This window comes from Falco peregrinus, chromosome 5, assembly GCF_023634155.1.
Source record: "Falco peregrinus isolate bFalPer1 chromosome 5, bFalPer1.pri, whole genome shotgun sequence".
In the NCBI taxonomy this organism is placed as follows: Eukaryota; Metazoa; Chordata; class Aves; order Falconiformes; family Falconidae; genus Falco; species Falco peregrinus.
The window spans coordinates 16,258,474-16,283,665 of NC_073725.1; the positions used below are offsets into that span (position 1 = coordinate 16,258,474).

General features: G+C 38.4%; 1 protein-coding gene across 2 annotated transcripts; it reads right to left on the reverse strand.

Annotated features, from left to right (window-relative positions):
* Positions 1–299: 299 nt before the first annotated feature.
* Positions 300–25,179, reverse strand: TOPBP1 (DNA topoisomerase II binding protein 1). Of its 2 annotated transcripts, XM_013303095.3 has the most exons (27): positions 24,691–25,179; positions 23,965–24,099; positions 23,230–23,373; positions 22,274–22,455; positions 21,954–22,147; positions 20,973–21,152; positions 20,056–20,225; positions 19,336–19,499; positions 18,611–18,855; positions 17,994–18,313; positions 17,044–17,216; positions 15,831–16,042; positions 14,269–14,558; positions 12,403–12,576; positions 11,266–11,375; positions 10,094–10,217; positions 9,578–9,724; positions 8,970–9,078; positions 8,188–8,380; positions 7,229–7,371; positions 5,971–6,134; positions 4,954–5,068; positions 4,258–4,421; positions 3,225–3,365; positions 1,931–2,020; positions 1,333–1,494; positions 300–929 (listed from the first exon to the last, which is right to left on the reverse strand). In XM_013303095.3, exons 1-27 carry the CDS (start codon positions 24,769–24,771, stop codon positions 786–788), a joined length of 4,470 nt encoding a protein of 1,489 aa, XP_013158549.1. In that variant the 5' UTR covers positions 24,772–25,179; the 3' UTR covers positions 300–785. The 2 variants fall into 2 exon arrangements, with proteins under 2 accessions (XP_013158549.1, XP_055661439.1); XM_055805464.1 differs by lacking the exons at positions 300–929; positions 1,333–1,494; positions 1,931–2,020 and having other exon boundaries at positions 3,239–3,361; positions 4,254–4,421.
* Positions 25,180–25,192: the final 13 nt, after the last annotated feature.

Here is a 25,192-nt window from a genome sequence, read left to right on the forward strand (position 1 = left end):
GCAGGCTGCAGCAATTCTAGCTGCTTAAATACAGCTCTTCAGATTTCATACACACGCTTTAACATAGAGAAATACAACTCACATACAATATCCAGACCCCACAGCAGCTAAAGCATCAAGCAGTTCGTCAAACGTTGTGACTGACTAAGAACATTTCCAGCTGCTGGGAACTAGCGTCTGTTCTGGCTCTGGTTCCTGTCACAGACCCAAAGAGGGAGCATGGTCAGACAAACCTCAGCTCCTGTATAACAGAGCTGGTTCAATGTTTGCTGAACAGATTTGGGAGCACTCACAATGGCAGCACTTCAATAGTACCTCTGTTTTATAGTAAATTTATTAACATCTGTCAATACACAAGTTTTTTTGTCCAGTTCCCCTTTTCCCCTCCAAGATAAAATAGCAAAAGAGGAAAAATTAGTGTAAAACCTAACTCCCTTACTGTGTTGGAAATGCAAAAGATTTCTTATCAACTGGTATTTTCCCCACAACACAAAGATGAAAGTTGTGGGAAGTGCCTGACAAAGTATTTCTTAACTATTATTGTACAATGACATCCCTAAACAAAATTATAGTGGGATATTTAGGACATTTCAGAAACAAAGTATTTTTTGCATGAATATTTTTACATGCTACTGTCAACCAAAGCAATCTCTTGTGAGCATTACTGTAAAGTTGTTTTAATCTCAGGACAAATCGGAAGTGGAACTCAAAGCTTTTCATTTTTGTGGTGAGAATAAAAAAATTATGAATTAAAAACATGTACAAATCAAAAGCACATAATCTGCTCAGTGTGTTCTGGATCGTTTGACTCCGCTTATTTCTCCCAGTGCTTTTCTTTTCTGGGATAATCCAAGTCTAAGTTCTGTGTTATTCTGAAGGTAAGATTCAGCTTCCAGCAGGCAGTAAGAGTCCATTGGGGGAGGTGGATCCTTCAATAGAGGAAAAAAAAGAAAAAAAAATGGTTTAGCTCAAGTCTTTGTTTATCTCAAAAAGCTTCTGAGAAGAAACAGCTCATTAGATTTCTAAAATTTAAAGCAACCAACCATTGCACATCTACATTCTGAATATATGTTTTGCAAGCTCCCTACCCTGCAACAGATCCCACTGCCAGCACTAAACAAGTCATGTTATAGCAGTTATTGAGTTCACAGATCAAAATACTCTGTATAGGCACTCATGGCCACAATTCCTCGCAAAGGAGGCACATGACCAGTAAAGCAGCTGTCCCATTTACAGACTTCAGGTGGCTGGGATTCTCAGAGGAGACGGGCCTGCCCCATCCACCTGTGGGGCTGGCGATGACACCCTGAGAGCACCCTGAGGCATGCACACCTGGATGAGGTAGTCAGCAATGTACTCTGGTTTCAGGCAGTTCACTCCTTGGGCTGCAGCCTCTGCTATGTTAACCCTGGTATCGTCTGACTTCAGCTTACTGAAGTCAGCGAAGAGATGAGTTGCTTCTTTGAAGAGAGACATGGAGTGACCAGAAAACACCTACAGATTAAAACACAATAGACAAAAACAAGTTTATTTTTGTGTTTCTTCCCCAAGACAAATGCAGTTCATGACCTATACTGTCACTCATCAAATCAACTAGCAAGCCAATTGGAAATGAAATACCATTTACAGCTGCATTCTGTACCATAATGTACCTTTCGAGAAGGCTGATCCTTCTCACAGAGCAGGGCACAGAAATTCTATCCTCAGTTCCCACCAGCACTACTGACTTGTGCAACCACAGACAAGCTGACCACTTGCAAAATGAAGATGACATAGCTTTTTCCTCCCACCCTTTGACCAGCTACCTTGTGTAAGCAATTTTGTTGGTTAAACCTTTTATTCACATGAAAAATGCCCAGCACAGAGTTTAACAGAAAAAACAAAACAAAACGTATTTAGGGTTTTTTTTCTTCTCCGAAAAGCTACATACTTTTGCTCCTCCTGACTGAAGAAGGCGACGGAATCCTGCTTCCTTGGTTTGATCAACATTCAGGATCACTTTCCAGCCACTGAAAGCTCCCTAGATAAAAAACTCAATTTAGTCACAAGTATGTTGGTACTAAAAAAATATAAAGACTTAAGGGATCTATAGTTTCCCTTCTGATGAATATCCATCAGATAAAGATTTGTTACCACCCAGTTTTGTCTTTAGGTGTAAACAGCAGAACCCCCAACCCAGAACACAACTACTGGACCAACACCATACAGTCAAGCAGCTTGCCACCAAGCCCTTTCACCTGCATAGCAAGATTGGCAAACCCATCTATGAAAAGACCCTTGGCAATAAGTATTTTTTCCAGAACACCAGACACTCATTTACAGGAAAGCATCTTAAGAAAAAGCAGTTGCTTGGAAACATTTCCTCCCCCACCCTATGCGCTACAATTATCTACTCAGTTACAGCAACAGCACCTAGGACCAACTGGTTGCCTCCTACAAGCATTCTACTTCCAAGTAGGCAAGAGGTACAGAAGATTTGTTACAAGCATTCATTTTAAAAAGGTTATTGTAAAATACATGCAAGTCAAGATTTATCCTGATGTCACTGAAACTGCAGCAGTAATTCTACCTTTCAGCTAGTATTCTACTGCAATGCCTGATTTGAGAGAGGAGTTAAAAGGCTTTGGGGAACCCAAGTCCCACTTTCAAAAATCTCACTGAAAAACTACAGAACTTGCACCATAAAAATCACAGAAGCTGCTTTAGGAAAGGTGTAAACTTGTGCCCTGTTTGAAGTGCAACAGTATGCTCAGTACTAGAGCTATAAAAATGCTATCCAGAGAGCTATATTCACTATACAGCACAGCACACTATTTCCATTACTGCAACCACCAGCTGTGGTTCCCTAGTACAGCTGAGTTCGGCTGGCTCCCCAGTCAGAGCTCTGACGCTTAAGCATCATCTTCCCTGGCTGAGGGACATTTACATACATAAGTAGCCATATTCCAGCTTTGCAAAACACGAACAATGGTTCAGGAGATTAAGCTTTTTAATGCACCAGCACTAAAAGGTTTTTTAAAACAAAGTTACTTAATGTATCTTTTATATATATATAAAAATTTATAGAATATATCCAGCTAAGCCATTCTGTTCTTAATACCAAGGCAGATTATCTTTCCTCGCCAGTTAAATTTCTGAGTTTCTTGGTGACGATACTTGTCCTGTCCACTCACACCATGCAACTTACATTGCATGAGCATCTAAATACCTCAGCAATACCATACCTCAACAACACCAGTTTCTTGTCTCCCTTTATCAATTTTTTTCCTCCACCTCAATGCTGCAAGTGCTAGTTTCTTCTGGTTTACATTGATTCCAGGCAAAACATTAAGTATGGAATTACTTCCCCACTCATAGTCTTCTTCCTAGAAGAATCATAAGCTTGAATTACAAAACAGTCCTGCCAACTTTACCAGCAGAAAAATAAATTTTAAAAACTACACCAAAAAGAAATAACAAAACCAAAAAAACCAGAACAAATGGCAATTCACTCTAGCTTTACATATTGATTTTACCTGGCCAAAACAGCTCTAGGTAAAATTATCTATATGGCTCTTAATTGCACATATGTATCTAAATCATATCATGTTTTCAGTGACATTGTGTCATGTACACAACCAGATTCCTTTTGCAGTTATCTACAATGGAATTCAACAGCAGAGCAAAGCAACTCACTACTCTGGACACCATCAACAACTACTTCCAAAACAATGGAAGTTGGTTTTGATACAGAAAGATATGAACCACTCTACAGGCATTATTTCAGAGTTAGCCTGGTCAATGTAAAAGAACTTCTAGACCCAGGAGAACTGTGAAATAACAGCACAGGAGGTGAGGAGTTGGAAGAGATAGTGTTCAAAAATGTTTGTGTACATGGTTATAGAGTTGGAATATTTAAAACTATTATATGTTCATTTATTGAAAGGATCAAGATTTAACTCCTGGTGTAACAAGATCCACGTAAATTTAGCTGATACCAGTGAGAATTTACCAAAAGGTACTCAAGCTTTAATTTTCAAAAGCAACTATAAGAAGTATCTCATTTATCCTATACTAGGAGTTTGGCGCAGGGCTATTTTTTAGAGAAAAGCTTGCCAAGAATTTCTCAGACTTCAGATCCTCTAAAACTCCCAAGGCTTGGGGCACCTGAAACCACTAATTGGTTCTGATAGGTTAAGTCCTTTCCTAGTAGTGCAGAAAAAAAAAGAAATGCAAAAAGGTACAACATTCTCAGTTCTCAATAATAATGTCACATGCCTGAACAAAGCAGCCAGCTCCTCTACATGCCTCCAGGTAGGAACGATGAAGCACCCACTTTCCAGCTGCCATCGAAGCCAAGAATTTTTCATTTCGAAGAGGATGTCCCACAACAACATGTGTGCAGCTTGGATCAAAGCACTGCTTCTCAAGTACTATTCCACCTTGAATTGAGGAATTAATTTGATTCAAATTATTTAAGGGTCATGCTGTACCACAGGAAGGATCAACCCAAAGTGAGAATTATTTGAATTCAGATAAAAAAAAAATTAACTCAAATTTACATTGAAAATATTATCATTGAAGTGACATGGGCAGAAGCTGGCAAGGAAGGAGAAGCTGCCAGGCAAGAGGGTTCTGATAATAAAATGCCACTGTAACACAGACAGGAATAAGAGAGAGACACCAGAGGACAGCAGATACTGGGCACTCTGAACAGTAAAGAATGAGGCTGTTGTGGAGACAACTAAAAGAAAACTGCCAGAAGACAAAACCATTGCTGTTTTACGGCAAAGCTGAGCGCTCACATAATAATAATATATTCCAAGAATCACTCACAAGCACAGAAAGCTATAAATTTGAGACCTCAAATCTCATGAGTCACTAACAGAAGCCCTTTCGTTTCCCCAGTGGGCCACAGCTGACCAGACACACACAGACACATACTATTCTTTGCATTTCACAAGTATCTGGTACCTAATTCCTCAATCAGATGGCAGTAATCAAATCTTTCTTGAGGATTAAGAGAAGACAGCTGAAATTTACGTTGTTTTTCTGGTTCTTCCTCAGCCTTCTCATCTTCTGTAACAGCCTGGAAATACAGTAACAGATTTTGAATATATGACAGAAAGATTAGGTAGACAGCTGACTATTTTTCTGCCAAACATTCTGGGTTATTTTTATACTGAGTTTTCTTTTATCATGGAAGAGCAGAACCAAACTTGTCAGTCACCTAAAAAAAAGCTTGGATCTTATCAAATCAAATTCAGGCTCCTGCTTAACATCCTCCTGGTTCCCCCTTTCTTCAGGGCACAACTGAACCAATCTGTCAAAAACTAATCCTTCATTCATATCCACTGAACACCAAGTCAAACACATTAAGAAATCATCATCTATCTATCACACTGCATCATTCATTCAGATTTTTTATGATTTCAAGGGCCTTTATGTATTTCCACCACAGCTTATTTACTAACATGACACATTGTGGCTTCGAAGACACATAGTTGCTGAAAGTCTGAGCATCAGGTGATACACTGCAGGCAAAAAGACTAAGCTCATTCTCCCAGCTCTTTCCAAGTTCACTACAAAATAGTAACATTTTAAATCTGTTTTTCAGCAGAAAATTTTTCTGTTTGTACCTAAACATAATTTCCAGGTACCACCAAGGAAACAAAGGCCTAACCTTTTTTCCATCATCCTAACGTGGCTGGAGGAGTTCCAGGCAACACACACAGTAACTGCACTCCAAGGCCTACTTCAACATTCCAGCAGGAACTAACAGGACAAAAAGCTTTACTTGTCTGAACAAACATTATTTGATCAAACTCTCACAGAAAGGGGGGCAAAAGAAATGGAACTGCACAAAAGTAATCCACTTCAAAGTTCTAATTGCAGATATTGACCTATTTTGTATCTGTCATCAAGTTCAAAACTTCTTAAAAGTGTCACTAGATCTCTCAATCATCATAACTACTTCTTCATATTACACACCTTTTCTTTGGGCTGTGGTGCCACAGGAGGGTTAGCCAGTGGGAACGCAATGCTGGGGGCTTGTGGAGTGGGGATCAAGTCATCTTTAATCGGTGTTTCAGGATCTCTACATACAGGACTGTTTACCCCTTCAGTCACATCTCCAACCCCAGCCTCAGGAGCAGCTGTGAAAGTAAAGCATTGTTGCATGACTTGTCTTTGGCTGAATATGATTACAGATAAAGTAAAAAATAACAAATTAAAAAAGAAGTAACTATCCTAAAAGGACAAAATACAACTGCTGCTACAGCATGTACAACATTTCACCATTGCCTTTCATAAAGATGCTTTTCCTTGTAACACAAACTACCAACTGCAATATTGCTGACTCACATCCCTGGATGCCTTGCTTGGGTCGGGGGAGGGGGGAAGGGCAAAATCAAAAATCAACTGAATGCATTTAGCTGATTTTCTTCAACCTCTAGGCTAGGGTCAACTATAGGTCAGGAAGACCATCGCTGCAAGCAGAAACTCTGTGAGTAGATTGAGGGAAGGAGTTGAGGCAAGAGGGAAGGAGAAATAAAGGATTTTACTATCCCTCAGGAGGCAGGAATGGGAAGAAAGCAAAAAGTGATGAAAAAACTAAGTATGTTGCTTCCTTAGTCCTAGCAGTAGACTAAGAACTTCAAAGAGAACAGGAAAGATAAATACAGTATCTTCACAAAATCCTGACCTAAGCACATCCATCTGCAGCTCTGACATCTGTTTTTCAGGCTCATGTGTTACCTTCTTCCTATATCTCCATTCTTCACCTATGAATATTTCCACTACAATTAAAAAGATTTTGCTACTGGTATTCCCATTTGCATTCCACTACACCTACCTGAATTGTTACCTGGAAACCAGCTGTGGTTCCCAATAAAAAAAAATAAATTTGGAGGGTTTCCTCAAGTTGCTTCAGACTATTTCTAGACAAGCGCTACTTGGTGTTTGACCACAAATGGCAAATGGATAGGAAAGCTTCTCTTTAAAAACAGCAACACATAATGGAGCTCAAAGATGTAAAATTCTATTTTTGGCATTCAAGAAGTGCCAACAATGCTCACTTTAAAAAAAAAGGTAGAATTCAAATAATACTGTATTTTAAAAGTCCCAAATATTAAATGGATGCTTTAGGAAAGGACAAGGATATGGTGTTTCTGGTTTTACATGTACCAGCAATCTCTGCATCCAGCTGTAAAAGCAGGCTCATCCATGTTCTTATTGGCATTACTCTGACCTTGCTCAGTGGAAGGACTGTTAGGCCACTGCAAGTTGCTGACAAGTCTTGCTCTCTCCTCTCTTGCAGTAGGGTCGTCCCAGATGATCTGCTCACTCTGGGATGGCTCCGTGTTTATATCTGTGACTGCCTGACGGGATTGCCTAAGGAAGAAAGCATAGATATCTTAAGTATTCATTTGTTTTACAGAAGATTACCATACTAGAAGGCAATGCATTAATGATCACATCAACTCTAATGTCCAAGCAACCTCGTTATTAAAAAGCATGACTGGGAAAGGGGAATATTTCAGTATAAATGCAACTCAGGCTCACAAAGCTAGGCTGCTAAAGTGTCAGCATGGTTGAAAAAAAGGCAACCAAAATATCAGGAGATGCTTTTATTATGCGTTGTATTGACCATTATTCCAAAATCAGTGTACTCTACTGAACCTATTAATTTGCAAATAAACACCAAGCTAAAGGAATAATTTTGCAAGGTTTCCATTACTTTCTCACTGCAGCTCAGCACTGTTAAAGAGTTCAAATCCTATTCTCTGTTTAGAGAGAAAAGAAAAAGCAGAGAGGAGAAACATTCATAGAGGCACTTTGCAGAAATACCTACTACTTGTATATGATCTCTGTGTTGAAATACTGCAGCACTGCTTTCTTCAAAACCTGTAAGAACACTAACTAATCTGAAGAGAAAGAAAAGAAAGAAAAGAGAAAAAAGAAAAAAAGCCATCATACTATTCTGTGATTTTCTGGAAAACAAAAGATACCCACTATAGATTAAGATAACATTCTGACTTTATCTAGTATGCCCACTTAAAGATTCTGAATTCCAGGAGAAGCAACTGAAGTACATCAGTAGAGAAAGCCAATACACCTGAAAACCCTCGGGACCTATTCACGTTTCAATGAATATCGAAGTATGTACACAGAGGACAAAATAATATGCTTTGAAACACAAATCAGTACCTTAGAGCTTCCAAGAGCCTACTGCGGCCACTTCGCACTGAGCGTGCGCTAGCAGGAGTGGCTGGAGAACCATCAAAACTGTTCCTTGAAAGGGATCCTCTTTGCCCTTGTGGTTTCACTAGCAATGTGGCAGACATGATCTCCTGCAGCTGCCTTTGGAAGTTCTCCCTCATTTCTAGTGCTTGGGTTAAAACTTAAGAGAAGGAAAAAAATTCATAAGATCAAGACTGTTACATTGCAACAAGTGAAAAGTAACCGCAATTCCAGTCAGCTCCCCCCTGCACCCTCACATTGGGACAAAGACAATACATTAAGGAGAGGAAAAGATATCTGTGAAAAAGTATCTAGGAAACCTATGTATGCCCAAGTCCCCTATCCCTAGACACAAGGAGAAATCTCCATCTGGCTCATCTGTGAATTTCCTTGCATGACCTAACATATACACAATTATCCCACAACACGTTTATTTACGTAACAAAAAACATATATTCTTAAGACAGTGATTCATCATGTTAAAGACAAACTTCAGTGTTTTAAAACCAAAGAAGCTGCAATTAAATAATTTGCAACAGATGATCATTACTTTCTTATAGGCTGTCAAAGTCTTTAAAACAGAGAGCAAAACCCTTTCCTTTCATTCAGCAACAATACATGTACTTGACCATTATATAAATAGAGTACCTAAAGCTTCCGGATTTTAACATTCAGCACCTGAAACTGTAAAAGCTTTACATTGACAGTTTGACATTCCACAACTCCCTTGAAAACAGATTCACATTTACCTCCTTTGGATTCACTTGTTACAATTTGTTCTTCCCCTGTAGTGACAGTTTCCTTTATTTGGTCAGTAGTTCCATCATCTTCTGCATCATCTTCGTCCACTGGAATAATCTAAAACCAATTAAGACGAGTCAGAATTCTCAAAACCAACATTTTTGGCTTTTTTACCCATGTTCAACACTTGTATAAATTCTGAAGATTATAATCTTGCCTTAGAGTAAATCTAACCTTTCTGCTATTAAAATTACAGTAAATCAGTGACCAGTAGCATCAGTGACACCTAAACTGCAGTCTAAATGTCTGCTAAGGCACGTTCACACCTTGAATCTCATTACCTACAAGAGAAAGCAAAGGCTGGACCTATATCACTTCAAATTTGGAAAGCACTTCTAATCTTGAAATGCCTATGTCTCCCTCCATCACCCTAGAAAAGGAGTATTACAAATGCAGAAAAACCTGAAGGAACATCTGCAATACCTACTATTAATTACTAGCTAAACCTGATTCACGGCATCACTGAATAAGCACCAATTATTTTTATTAATATACCAATTAAGTTAACTGAATCCAAATTGCTTCATAGAACATGAGGTCATATCACACATTATACCTCATTTTCCTCTGCTGGTTTTCCAGTTGACGGAAGTTTACTGGAGGATAGTGTGACATCTTGCACTGCACTGATGTCCAGGCTCATTTTGGGATTGTAAGTGTGAGGAAAGAGAGATTCAGGAAGCCGTCTGCATTCTTGGGCACTCTGTAGTAAGATCAGTTAACATAACACAGATGAGAAACTGAGATAAAAGAAATTTCACATCTAAACATAGGAAAAGTACAGTAAGAATATCACTGAAAAGTAATTTACACAACAGAAAAACGTGGCACTTATACTGGGAAACACAGCAGAAATGTTCAATGGAAAAGAATTTCTTTTCTCCTCATAGAGAATGAGTTAAAAGTACATCAGTGAAAACTGACTGCTCAACTCATAAATTTAAAGCAGGATGTAAAACATCAGTTCCTACATATGTTCAGTATAAATGCAAACAGAAAAGCCACTGCCATGTAACTGGTTTAAGCCCATGTTCCCCTCACTTTTAATAATGGAACAAAGCAAGCTCCATACCTCTAAAAGCCAGTGTTCTGAAACAATATGTATACCCCGTTCTTTAACAGCTTTGTACTCCTTATTATTGTCATTTTGTCCTCCCTTGTATATGAAGTGTGTTACTGTTTCATCAAAGCACCATCTAGAAAAGAAAACAATACAACTACTTGAAGATATCATTTCTATCAAAAAGTATCAGAAATCCAGCTTCGAAACTGTCCTATCCCTTGTCCATGTTAAAATATTGTTTTGCCTATTTTGTAATGCCTAAATAAGCAGTAAGCCTGCTTTCTTCATCAAAAAAGACAGCATTCAGATTCAGGATAGAACATCTTCAATGTTTTTTGAAAGTATTCCCAAAGTAAACAAAACTAAATCCCATAAACATATGAAAGAAGAGGGGGTTTGCTTTAGGTTTGTTGTTCTGTTTTTAAGTGGAGTTACAAATCAGTTTCTGAAAATAATGTGTGACCCAGGATGAGAGAGCTTTTCTTTTGTTGACATACTGAGATGCAAGTGAAATACTGATCCTCCAAGCTCAAAATAAACAAAACGTGAGATTCTAACATTTAAACTGATAAAAAACCCAGCATTTGCTCTCTCATGCAAGCCTTCAGCATTTCTAAGCTACTATCAAACGTAAGGGCAATTTCCTCATCCACACCATGAATGGTAACACTTATAGAAGTCAGTATAAAATACATACATCTGATTCAGTGGGAACAGAATTCTGTCTTAAACGACAAACATTAGTTTCTCTTTGTGACAACCTGTTTTTCCTAAGTTTTTCTACAAATGCTAAATTTGCCATGCTTACAATCTGTAAAATAATTAATTTTGAGCCAGGGAGAAACACACACAAATTCAGTTCAGATTCAAAATCTAAAATATAAAGCAAATTTTAAATTACCCCAAAGCTAAATGTTTTGTAGTTTTCTTCAAAAAAGAAGAGAAGGAAAAAAAAACCAACAACATTCTGCAATTTGGGAAGACTTCATGACAGACTGCCTTTCCAAGATAGACTTAATTAAGACAAAGAGACTGGGGATGTGGCAGAGAAAGATGGTCTTATTTTGCAATAGAAATTGTTTAAGATGGTCAAATCTAAAGCATACTAGCGCAGAGACTCATATTTATTAGAAGTCACATATCAGTGCAGAAGCTTAGAAGTTGTTTGTATCAGTTGATACCTGTAGTCTGCCCCAAGAGAAGCTGCTATTGTATTCAGTTCACTTTGCCTCTTACTAAGTTTTTTACTAACATATATAACAACATCAGCTAGAAGCTTGGGCTCTTCTTCCTGTTCAAACAGAAGGGATAAAAACAGGACAGTCATGTTTGGAAGGTTTCTGTATCAATAACAAAAATATTTTAATATTTAGTGTAGTATGCAGTAAAATACGCAATAACGACAAAACCAAGACAAACACATTTTCTCTATTTTTGCCGCTCCCAAACTCCATGGTCAAAACCCAGCACTATTACCATTCCATGCACCAGGAATCCAAAGACAAAAGATTCACTCTCAGCCAGTCTCCTTGGAATACATTCTACTTCTTCCATCACAGACTAAGTGCTCCCTAAATACTGAAATTAGGGAATTACCAAACCTGATGCCACAGGAGTGTATTCCTGTATCGGAGTGAAAAGTAATAAGGAGCCACAAAACACGAAGTGACTGCCTATCGTTGCTGAAGGCCATCAGATTTCTTGGCCCTCCTCTACAGTAAACAGTGTACTAACATGGCAAGCAGCATATAAATGCTTCCTTTCCTCCTGTATCTTCCATTTTGTCTCACTCGGGTACATTAGACAGAAGGTGCAAGATGACTACAAGGAAGGGTAACATAACATGTCTTTACAAAGGGGTAAGCAACTGATCACATCTTGTGCCTCCTAGTAAAAAGGAAAGCAGCACCTTACAGAGGAAGATAGGCGCACACACACACAAAAACCTCAAACCCACATGCATTAAAAAAAAGAATTCCTAACTTCAGTCCAAAGCATTTAATTCTGTTCATCTGGAGCCTGAGAAATTCTTAAGCATGATTAAATTCTCTCATCCCATGTTACTTGGCAACTGCTTAATACTCAAGACGACAGTACAGACAGTAGAAAAAGGTTTTAAAAGTTTTTGCCTTCCAGGAGGGAACTCCTGTCTTACCTTCCTTTAAACTGTCATTGAAGAATGCATAATCATATGGATCTCTACACAAATAGATCACAAAGCACAATTCACAAACTCGTTCATAACTTAAATCACAAATGATAATAGCATCTTCTTATTTAAGCCTATATTCCAGAAACTCAAAACCAAAATTTCCTACCACTTCTGGCTGTGCAACAGTCAACTGAGGGCTGGCAGTAAGAGCTACTGTATGTCTTGTGCTGTTTGCCAGTGCCAATTTCAAGTTTCTGCCGATGACTTCAGAGAGGGGTGTGCTCAGTTTCCTGGATTTTTCATCAGGATCTCCTGGAGTTTCCAAAGCTGCCAGAGCATCCTACCAAAAAAAGAAGCAACTAACTGACTTGCACAAATGCATTACAAAATTCTCACTCAAGTGTAAGTTTCACAGATATGCTCTGTAGTAAGATTTCATACTCCTAAGCCAGGATGGTGTGCTACAGCAGCAGCTAGCAAGTGCAACCGTAGTACCACTGCACAAAAGCAGTACAAGACAATCTCAATCACATAAGCAAGCCAGGAAAATGGATTATTAATCTCTTTACATTGCTATCAAGGGAAACTGCCCTCAATGGAAAAGCCAGTAGCCAAACACAGGTATTCCTAACTCCAACCAATTACTTTAGATAATCACATACTCATATGCCATTCTATCTACACCTTTAAAACAATGTTTCCTATTACCCTTTTTTTTTTTTAAAGAGAGAGAGACACACACACATACATTTTGGTCTAGAATATCTTGCTCTTGAAAATTTTCGGAGCAGTGAACTATTAGATTTCAAAAAGCAGAGTAACAACTGAATCACAGACTCACTCACTCACAGAATGCTTGAAGTGCGAAGGGACCTTAAAGATCATTTAGCTCCACACACTCCTGCCATGGGCAGGGACACCTTCTACTAGATCAGGAGACTGCTCCAAGTCCCATCTGACTGGGCCTTGAATGCTTCCAGGGATGGAGCATCCAGTTTCTCTAGGCAACCTATTCCAGTGTCTCACCATCCTCACAGTAAAGAATTTCTTCCTAATATTATCTAATTTAAATCTACCCTCTCTTTATTTTAAAACCATTATCCCTCATCCTATCACTACACTTCCTAATAGAGTCCCTCCCCATCTTTCCTGTAGGCCCCCTTTAAGTACTGGAAGGCCAATATAATGTCTCCTTGGAGCCTTCTCTTCATGAACCAAAGCTACCTAAAAAGAGAACATTGGATTCTTCTGGTTTTGTAATACATGCTTTGTTCTATTGCAGGCAGAGAGGTTTAAAAAAACCCAGAAAACCACAACAGAACAGCCAACCCACAAACCACCTCACAAAAAAACCCCACCCAAAAACCAACAACCTAACTTTGCAAGAATTAAATCACTGCTCTTTCAGTTAAGGGCTCAAAAATTAAAAAATAATCCTGAAGACTTCCAAAGCACACTTGAGTCATTCAAGAGCTATTCCAGCACAGACACTCCCTAAGTGTCAGGGGTTTCTTTGCTTCGTTTTAAAATTAGTAGCTTTTCTAGCCTTTTGTGGCCTTCGGAATGAAACACCAAACCCCAAACCCTGGTGCCTTTTTCAATTTGCACTAACAGTTTCGCAATTGCCATAAAGCTATTACATTAAAGCATATCATTAAAGTAATATTTCATCACAGAACAAGTAAACACTTGTTTCCTAATATCTGGAGCAATTATAAGCCTTCTTGTTGCATTTCTCAGTCTTGAGATGTAAAGAACACAGATTGTGTACTGTGTGAGGTGTAGAACACATGAGCATATAATGCAATAAGCACAAAGGAGCTTTGTTAAGGACATTTTAGCATCTACTAGTCAAAGAATTCAGTATATATATAAATAAATGGAGCCAGTTTTCCTGGCTTTATTCAAATGGAAAGTCTGTATGTTAACACATAAAAATGCGTAAGCACAGGTTTCTGTGCTGTTTTTAAGTTTATGCACATCTTTTAACTTTACTGGCTCTACAGACTAAAAATTTTGCAAAGATGATCACCTTTACATCAAAAGAAGGCTTGAATAACTTGTCTTTGGAAAGAAATTTTGATGGTGTATCAAGATGTAGAGATGGTTCTTTCTGTGGCGGTCCTCCATGTGCAAGAGGGGTTGTTTTCCCAGTATGATGAGACATTACAGCTTGGAAAGCTTTACTCCGGAACTTGTTGACATCAAGAGGGGTCACAGCTGGTTTTTTTCCCGCTTCAAGGAGATAAGCAGGCTGTTCTAAATCAGTAGATTTAATAGTTGTTGGTGTCATGCTAAGCCGAGTAATGGAACTCTCTGTACCTTTAAAAGGAACAAAGAAAACATAAGCAGGCAAAACCTGATTTTTCTTTTGCACACAGATTTCACATACACTTGTTTATACAAATGTAAGTTCATCTGACCTTTCTTTCTTTCTGTAAAAAAATAATTCACATCCTCCCAATAAATGCCCTAAACCGACAATTATATTTTAAAAGCCAGTGTCTTAAGTGTCTCTTCCAGTTAACTGCTTAGTTTGATTTCCATTGGTACTGAGCCTGACCTTCAATTTCTGAAAAGCAGCGAGCAACCCCTGGTCTGCTCACAGTTTGCAGTTCCACACGTACCTGTATAGGGCTTATTATGTTGTACGATGAGTTATGAAAATACAAATCCCAAGAAAAAGATGTAATACACACCAAATCCTTTCCTTTCAATAGTAAAGGTAACTCCTCCCTGGCTCCTTATTTCCCAAACAACATAAAATTTCTTTTGTATTCATGACTCTGAATCATACCTCTTTAGGTCACTATGTACTCTTCCAGCCCCTTATGCCTTTGGATTAACAGAACCAAGATTTAGCCAGGAATAAGCCGTTAAAGCTTATCCACCATAAACACTTCTAAATAAGCATGACTCATCACCTGCGTAGCTCAAAAAGATTAACATAAGAATTGCTTCTACATTTTACTGTTCGCTTCTGCTGCTCCCTGCCCCTTTTTTCCTTAAAAATTTGAGGTGAGACATGCCTATGCCAACAACATACCTTTTGTCCTCTTAGTGACCCATGTAACTAATTCACAAGGGCACTGTTAAAACAGGTCTGCTAAAATTCAGTATTAAATCACTGTAGTGTGCATCTCAATATGGAAGAAATATTACCAAATAAAATGTGTGAATTAACTGGAAAAGGAGCAGAAGCATCAGAAGATTAAGTAGATATGAAGAGAGCGGCATCATGTCATTGCAGACTAACAAGTATGAAGTTCTAAGGTGGATCTATCATCAATTTCCACATAATCTACAGAGCAGCATGTGTGTCGAAGGACGATGCTGAGACACTGACCTTGATTCCAAACTACTGATAACCACAAGACTCCACTAGCTCCAAGAGATTTGCAGCAAACACGTTATCATTTCTACAATCACAAGTCAACAGTAGGAAAAAAACAGGGGGGAAAGATACTTAGAAAAATATCCTTTAGCTCTAATACTTCAAAGGTGTTAGGAAAATAAATTGTCATCGTTACCTGCTTTATGATGAATAAACAGTACAACGACATAATCATATTCCCTAACTTGCTAATAACCAACCTTCGGCCTCTGCATTTTCAACCAAGAACTTGCTTTCATCTGCTCTCTTTCCCGTCCTCGCAGACTGCAAAAGCCAAGCTACAGTGACTGCTGGCAAATTCCACCTCTTCGCAGCTTCATACTTGGAACCATCCGGTTCTCTCACCACAAGATGGGTACTGGCAAACATTCCTTTTTTTGCATTGGCTTTCCGCACAAAGAATTCTTGGACGCTAAAGTTAGATTAATAAAAGATTCATTTAGTCATAAACAAAACTATGCTATGGCACATTTATACTACTAAAAAATGCATTCAAGCAACAGAAAAAGAACCAGTAGAATTATCTAAGGGCATCCACTTTGCATTTTATAGCCTAACCTATACCTACAGAACAAAAAAAAAAAAAAAAAAAATCAGAGAGCAACGTTTTGCTTCTATCAGTATTGAAAACGTAACATTTCTCATATTCCAGAGGTCCTCACACACCTCGTTTCGAATACACTGGGTCTAACACTCTTCTGCAAGACGAATGGGACAGGCTGGATTACTTTCTAGAGCCAACAAGCACCATTTCCAAATGAACAGAAGTTTTCTTTATGTTACAATTTTTCTCTTATCATCAAGAACTTCCAAGAAGGCAGGACTGAGAACTCACCACCAAAGAATTTAGTTCAAATGGACTACAAATCAGATCAAATGATACTTCAAGCTACACAATTTTGCCACTTCATGACTAAGCATGTTTTTTTTAAAGATTCTGATGAACTGCAAGCAAATAATTCACCACCTCAGCTCCTAAGAAATGGTACACTATTACTTGTTATGAGACTGAACAAGATAATACTGAAAAAGATGGTCCATTCCTGGACAAGGAAGCCTAACTCAGAAGACCTGGCATGTGAAAAAAATTTTTTTTTTTTTCCCCCCACACTCGGCTCTAGAGTAGGGCAGAAAGGTACTGACACTCAGTCATTGAGAAATGTGAGAATGGGGGTATTCTGGGGTAGAAATTAGGCTGTATGAACACTGACTAACTTTGTCTAAAGAGAAGTAAAAGTACCATATAATAATGTCTCAACGTTTCAGCACTAGGCTTTGTAAGTGAATAGAATCCAGAAGAGTTTTAATGCTAATATTTGTTACTTCTGTAAAAGAAGAAAGAAAATGCATAATGGATTTCATCACACCGGCTGTCTAAGAACACGAAGAAACAGTGACAGGAGACAGACATACCGGGCTCCTAGCAGTCCTGCCAGATAAACCAGGGAGTCTCTCTCTGCACCAGTGAACTGGCTAAAAGAAAGAACACAATCTTCCAGAGGGGTAACTCCTTCCATTACTGTGACTGGCGTGAAAAGTGGACTGGACTGAGGATCTAAAAGGAGCTGCTGTTCCACACATGTAATCTTAAAAGAAGGTGAAAGAGAGAAAACCCAGATCAAGCCAAACAGCAACAAAGTCAACAATATTACAGCAACAGTACAATAGCATTTATGGTCTCAACACAAACAATCTTGCTTCCATCACAAATTATTTCCCACTGAATCAGACAAATTCTTTTCTAGAGCATTTTAATTTTGTCAGGTTTGACATACTGAGGCATTATTCAGAACTTTTCAGTGACTCTCTTTCAACCCTAGAGGTTACCTTAAAGTAGTTCAAGGTGTGACCTGAGAGTCTGTAGAGATTTACTTCACAGCAAAGTTACCTAGTACTGAAAATACTAACAGCAGTTAGTCTATATCATCTGTCCACTCTTGGCAGACATGTTATTTTTTGACTTTGAGACTGACTTGCTCTTCTGTCACCAGTTAAAAAGCTGAAAAAAGTATGAAAAAATAAAGACACCAAATGAAATCACTGTTAGTCAACTAGCTCCTTCTACAATTCATTATTTAGAGAGAACGCTGTCAGTCTCGTACAAGAAGCCTCTGAGTCATGACAATGAAGTCCTGTTTAACAAGCCTGTAGAAAATGAAGTGAAACAGATAAAAGACATCTTACAGATGCAAAGGCTTTAAAGCATGCTTTCATTTAGTACATTTCAAATGTAACAATGCTAAAATCTCAGTATCTCACATTTAAGTCTCCTAAGCCTCATACAGTAACTCAGCATTCGGACAAGACATGCTTCTAACATAGGTACCCATTTACTCACGGAACTGAAAGTGTAACTTCCTTACCAGCCACGTATTTGTGACAACATCACCAACAGTCTGCTTCACCATGCACCCCAATAAAGGTACCACAGCATAGTCTGCAACAGTTCTGCTTTGCAGCGACAGAATTTTCCCAGCATTCTCCTTTATAATATCTGTAATGCAGGACTCCTCCTCTTCACCAAAACCCAAAAGAAGAAATCTCTTTCTGACAAATAAGCCTCCTTCAGCCAGTGCAGAAGACTCTCTTAAAGAATCACTACAGATGGAAAACTGATTCTCTCCTTGAGCAGTCAAGTGAGTAACATCCTTGAAGGTTGTGGATATTAGCTTTTCAGTTTCATCTGAAAGGGAAAAAAAAAAAAACAAAACCCAACCCCACAACCATAGCAGTTACCTGACAAGACCATCAAAGACAACTCAAAGTAGGCTCATGAAGAAATGACAGTATTCTGCTGTTTTCAGCCAGGTTATAGCTAAAAACTGCTCTATATAGGCCTGTTTAAATTTGATTTCTAAAAACCAGTACAGAATTTAACATACTAGATGTAGCTAGCTTTTTGAAAAGCAAATGCTGCAAAAAATCAAATGCTAATTATGAGTAATTACGCTTTCTATGGCATGCTGAGCCTAGAACATACCTAATGTAGAATCATTATTTACATATTGAGAGAGGAAGTCATCTTCAGCAGCCTTCTGATGCTTTATAGCATTCACTTCTTTCTTCAAGAGATTGTTATTTTTGGGAAGAACTGACTTCATGCCACATTGCTCCAAAATTGGGTTCTCTAACAGCTGGTAGTTTAGAGGGATATATTGCTCCACTGGATGTAGATAACCTTTACTAAATGACTCCAGCAACCATTTTGCTGTCACTATATGAGGCCTATAAAATAAAGTGTATATAAACAAGTTACAGCAGGTTTCAGAACTGTGATTCTTCTTTCCCACTCTGCAAGTATTAGTATATACACACACTTGAAGCTTCTAACTCCAATACTAAGCAAACTTCGGGTACTTTACAAACATATTCTTTTAATTCTTTTGATCTGAGAACAGAGAATTTCATACTTATTTTCTATAATATAAATGGTATCTGCCACTGCTGGGTTGCCAAATCCTTCATCCTCAATATATTAACAAATTAATGTTAACACCTCTTTTCAGCAGTATTTCACTTCACTGAGTTGACTCATGGCTACCCAAAGAACCACAGTATTCAAGAATACATTGGGGTGTACTTATGAACATTAGTTGTAAGTCTTCTCATTTAAGTTGAGAACTATTTAGAATTTTCAAATCAATTATGTTTTCTTTCTCCGACCACCCTGTAAATAGGAAAACAAGGCAATACAGTTATCATAACCTGTGAGTCGTCTTGTCCAAAAAGTGTTTCAGCTCATCATTACTCTCCCCCAAAATAACATGGGTTACATCTTCATTAAGTTGATTAAATCGAATACCACCACCGCAATTAATAAGCCTTCTCATCTTGTCCAACTTTCTGCCACTGAAACCACACAGATAGATCTACAAAGAGAACAGAGCAACAAAAAAGGCTTTTGAAAAAAGGAAAAAAAGTCAAAAAGAAGAAAAAAGTAGGCTATCCTGGTTTGTTTTCTTTATTTTTGTTTAACTGCTGCAGAACACAGAAACTAGTGGTGCAGCTTCTGAGAAGCAGCCAGAAAGCTAAGCATTTAGAATTGGATTAATTTATTTTGCAAATTAATCTAGCAAAGCTTCAGTATTTACTAATGGAATGAACCCCCAGCTGAAGTCATGCAAACAAAACCAAAAACAAACCCCACCCAAAATCACACACCAATTCCACAACCCATTCACTATAGTTTTTAAATATATACGTCTATAAATATATATATTTATACTACATATTTAATAAAATTATACACACTTGTGTATGTATGTAGACACACATGCAAGCTACAGCATGTGGACACAAAATAAACCTGGCATTTGCTGCTTACAATAGAAACAATTTACTCCAGCAGCCACTGCCAGTGCTTCAACCTCATTGCTTCCACAGGGTTAAGACTGAACATTTCAAAATATACGTTATTAAACATACTCGACACCCATCTAATAAATCTTCAAGGCCTTGAAAAGAACTTATATTCAGGTTTTCCAGCTCATCAGGAACGGGATCCAGTCTGCTGCTCATAGCAGAACTACATGCAGTTTCGTTAACACCACTTGAATTGATATTGGAAATGTGGCTGACGTCCGAAAGGGCATGATCTTCAAATAAAATTAAAATTAAAAAAGATCCATTAGTTTTGGCTCATCTCTCTCCGCTGCCTCACTGAACAAAATACAAAACTGCCACATATTATTTTGTTGTGCTAGAAGGAAATACAGAGTCTGAAAACCAGAATATAATACATAAGTATAAGCTTGGTTCAACCAAGGGGCTTATTTACACACAGACCAAGTATGGTCTTACTGGTTTACTCATTTCCTGAAGTAGTAACAGGTATTCGGAAAGACACATTTAAAGCTGGCTGTCTTTCACACTACCATGTTTGTTTACAAAATGCTTTTAACTTTCCTTCTGTTAATAGCATGAAGTAAAAAAAAAAAAAAAGTATCAAGGAGAAAAAAAAATAATATTTAAAAAAAAATCAGCGTTTGTTTTCCCCCCTAAGACTGGTATAAGATTAAATTCATAAGACACTTGTTTTAAAATCTGCAAACAGTTGTGCTTTTTTAGGACTTAAGAAATAAACACCACTGACACTTAAGCAGAATATCGTATGTCTAATTCAAGTTTACTTTTTAAACAATTATTGACATTTTAAGTCTATACATATTAGAATATTCAATGTGCATAAAAGTCACATTGTGTTTCAAGTGTAAGCAGAATCAGAACCCAAACTGCCAAACCAGCATTGCAAAAGCAAGCAGCACCCTACCAATTTGAAACAGTTCTTCCTCCTTACTAAAAATGTTTCCTACCTTACTTTAACGTATTTTAAAAGGTCTTACTATTGGCCTCGCTGGCATGATTTGTAGGTGTTGACGTAGCAGGTGTATTACCCATTTTTGATCCAGCCTCTATTTTATATATTGTCTCATCCTGACAGAAGCCTTTCTCAATGCTGTCAGAAAACCATTGCACAGACACACAGTGCACGTTCCATTTTTTGGCACATTCATACTTCTGACCTTTCAAATGTAAACAAAAGAAAAATCACAAGTCACTAAAAGGCTAACACTTCAAACAGCGATTGCTGAAAGCGGACTGGACATTAAGAAAATTTTAAAATTCAAATAACTAATTTCAATGTTTAAGTTGTCTTACCCTTGACTCTTCTGATAAGCTGCTTATTTATTCTCTAAATAAAGTTAAGAGCAAAAAATCTCACTGATGGCTAGCTCATGGGTACAGTATGGCAGGGCAATAAGGAAAAAAAAAAAAAAAGGCTTTAAAGCTTGCAAGCACAGGGGAAAAGAAAAAGTTTAATAAGTTCCAGGCCATTTCCCCATAGGGAAAGGAAGGGAAATTGGGGGCAAAAAGAAAGCTCTTCCCATTCAAATTATAAAACTACAATCCTTTCATCTTCCCAAGAGGAAAGAAAGGGAGTTTTCATATTATCTTAGTAGGGAGTTCAGAAGGCACAAAGAACAGATCACTTAATTAGTCCACAGTCCAATTTTAATCAGCATATAAGTCCTATCCAACTCTCAAAAATTTTAGTTTTTCTTTATTCTTTCCTTCCCTCTAGGATTTTTGCTTTTTCTTCCCTTAAATACCATCTGGGTGTCTGTTTTTTTCTTCTTTTCTCTTTCTCATGCCTTTAGAGAAAAGTAAGCATGCCCTGTGTTAACCTTCCCATCAACAGTGATTCCCTAAACAGAGGTAGTAAGAGCAACACTGAAGCAGACACAGTTCAACTCTTATCCTTATGCATATTTACACTACTTCAACTCAAGAAGTGAAAATAATATTTACTCTTTAAGTTCTACCTTTTGGCTCTTGAACTATGAGATGGGTACACTCATTCATCTTGAGCTGCCCTGTATATTGCCCACCATGTTCAGTAGTGAGGCGCTGGACTTCTTTCCTGTCTGAACTACTTAAGCCAGTTACACAAATTGTACAGCCAAGGAACACAGGGCAAGCGTAATCTCCCATGTTAACATCAGTGTATCTCATCATGCTAAAGGAATGAAAGAGGAAAAAAGAAATATTTTTACTTCCAAGTAAAATCAATCAGAAAAAGAAAGCAGTCTGTATCAACATAACAATTACCAGTCCTCACACCAAAATAAGTTTTGTTTTATACCTTTGCTGAGACTTATCCCACAGTGTCTTAACCCAAGTGGGAAGCAAAATAGGTTTTTTCAGAGAAGCAGCTACCAAGTATTTCTTGCTGCCAACTTCTCCAGCTATAAGATGAGTTACTGACAGACTGAGGTCTCTGCACACATATCCACCCATCATCTGCACATATTTATGGACTTCTTCCTGGGTGGTGAAAAGAAATTACAGAAAATTACCAAGAAAGAAGAATGAACCTACATCACACTCATAGTCACCTTAAAAAACAAAATCATGGATTTGTATTGTCCATGGCTTCTCCTAAAAACATATTCAAAAATACAAAATGGATATATATGGATGCCATAAAAAAATCAAATATAATTTCCATTTTATTTGCATTTATGACAAGGTGAATGTAACACACCCTTAATAAAAATACTGCAATCATATAGTAAGAGCAAAATTTCACAGATGGTTGACATTTTAAGCGGCATAAATTAGAAAGAGCTATATCAGAACACATAAAAAGTAAACTTCTAAGATAAAACTATTTAAACCATAGCTGACTGTGTATTAAATCTTTACTATGTAGTTTTGAGTAATCAGAAATACATGTTGTCCGTAGCATTATAGCTGCAGACCAACTAGCAAGTATTCTGATCAGTTACTAAAAATCCCTAAACCATACATTTACTCCCATAGTAATAAGCTGAAATCCTATATGATTATGTATGATTATGTATGTATATGCTTATGTAATAAATACATGTGCGCGCAGATGCACCACTACATATAAGCCTCCCTCTTTCTCCATACAACTCTCTACATAAACTACAGTCTACAAACTACCAAAGATACATAAATCTAGACACAAGCACAGTTAGATGTATTAGTGTGACTGCTGCCTTAGTAATGAAGCCACTTGAAACAAATGTCAACAATAATCAGCTAAACAATCCATTTTTTACAATGCATTACCCTAACATCTTTTTCAAGGCTGGTACAGGATACTGTCACATCGGCCATGGTCATACTGTACACAGGATACTCGGCTCTTGGGACACAGCGCTGGGACTGCATACAGTACAGGACTACCTGTGGTCCAACAATTCTACAACCAAGCTGCAATAAATTAACAGAAAAAAAAAAAACCAAACCCAAAGAAAATTAGCAGAAGGTACACTGGTATAAGGAAGGCTTTCCTTGTCCCTGAATCCTGAGAAAGGCAGGGCCCTCGGTCTGTCCTCCTCCTCCTCTAGCATCTCCAGGTAGTTGAGAGTTTTGCTTTCACTTTCAACTGTGGATTTTCCTGTAGGTTTTCTGGCCTCAGTAAAAGCAACAGATGCTACAGCTAACATGCCAGAGAATTTCAGCTAGACCATTGTTGCCTGCTGGACGATTCCTTGCAGGTCAAAGAAAACTGCATCACTCAGGAGGTAAAAAAGTGTGAGGGCAAGCTTAGCAACTACTTCGCAGAATCAGAACGGATCATACTATTTATTTTCCCATGTGTTACAAAAATAATCCTTATGCCTTGCTAGTCATCTTCTTCCCTAAATACAGGATACAGTGAAGTTTTAAAAGATTTTATTGTGAGTACTCCATACTGCTATATTCAGCGCAAAAAGAGAGAGCATACAGAGTGCAAGTATGGACATGACTGATTCTAGAAAAGAAAGAATGTAGCTAGAATTAAGTTGATGGGTAGCGTACCTTTTTGAGATGACTGAAAACAACGCCTCTAAAAGGATCACAGATGTAAAGTGATTTATCATTTTGTTTTATATTGAGTGCTGCTTCTTCTTCAAGGATCTGAAGATGTTCTTCTGACTGAAATTCTCCTATAGACTGCAGGTAAACGGTGTGTACAACATTTATATTAACAAATCACAAACAGCCAATCCTGTGGAAACAACTCAAGTGCATCTACTTCAGACAGTTCGCCGCAAAGCTACCATGCAAGAACATATCGACATAAAGGGCTAAAATACCTCAATGGTGTCCCCCTCATTCCTCCAAGCCTTCACAATACTGAGACCTAAACATGCATCACACAACCATTCAGGACCTGATCCTGTCACACTGGGCCTTCAGCTCCCGCCAACCTCTCAAGGTGGGAAACAATCCAGTTCCCTTCCAAAGTTTGCTTAGTGCTCAGATGAGTGACCACCATCCAGACCTCCCAAGCTACATGTCACTTTTCATCAACGTCAACAAATTTTGAGATGATAACTGTTTCTTGAACAAGAAGTAGTTTCTTCAACAAAATTGTTCTTGTTCGACAAACTTTATTAAACACTAAACACCTATTACAGAAATAGCTTTATTTCCAGATGCATACTTTTATGGTATATCTAAGTCAACCACAGAAGTCATTTACTGAACAATTCACCAAGCTCACTGAAACAGGTGATCAAGCCTTTTTTTTTACTTACTTACCTCAAGGGCTTTAAAAAAATACTCCGAGCTCCCTGAAGACTTTATGAATTTCACAAAAAGTGGCTCCTTACTACCTTTCATCTTTTACCTGAGAACCAAAATCCGTTAAATGCCCTGACATTGCCGGAGCCGCCCGGAATCGCGCAGAGGGGGCACACCAGCCACGTCCAGGAGCTGCGGAACTGCTCTCCTCCCTGTCCCTGTCCCCGCCGGCCCACGGGCCTGCCCCACGGCGCTCAGCCTCAGCGCCGACTTCTACCGGAGAGAGGCGGGGGAAGCCGGGCCCACCGGGAGGCCTCTTACTCACAGGACCCCCTCCTCACGTCAGGGCCCTACTGCCGCCCACACACCCACGAGCTCCACAGCAGGTGCTTGACGCTACCGCTTTACGCACGCACCCCACCGCCACCACAACCTCTCACCCGCGGCCCAAAGCCTGCACGGCGGGCGGGAAAGCGGCGGTGCTGGCACTGCGCAGGCGCACGGCGGGGCCTACGCGGCC

Coding starts and splice junctions, on each gene's coding strand:
- TOPBP1 (XM_013303095.3), bottom strand. CDS start 24,771: ATGAAAGGTAGTAAGGAGCCACTTTTTGTGAAATTCATAAAGTCTTCA. Junction 22,456..23,229: donor GCCTTGAAAAAGATGTTAGG/GTAATGCATTGT, acceptor TTCACCACCCAG/GAAGAAGTCCATAAATATGT. Junction 14,559..15,830: donor TGAAAATGCAGAGGCCGAAG/GTTGGTTATTAG, acceptor TTCCTTTTAAAG/GTACAGAGAGTTCCATTACT.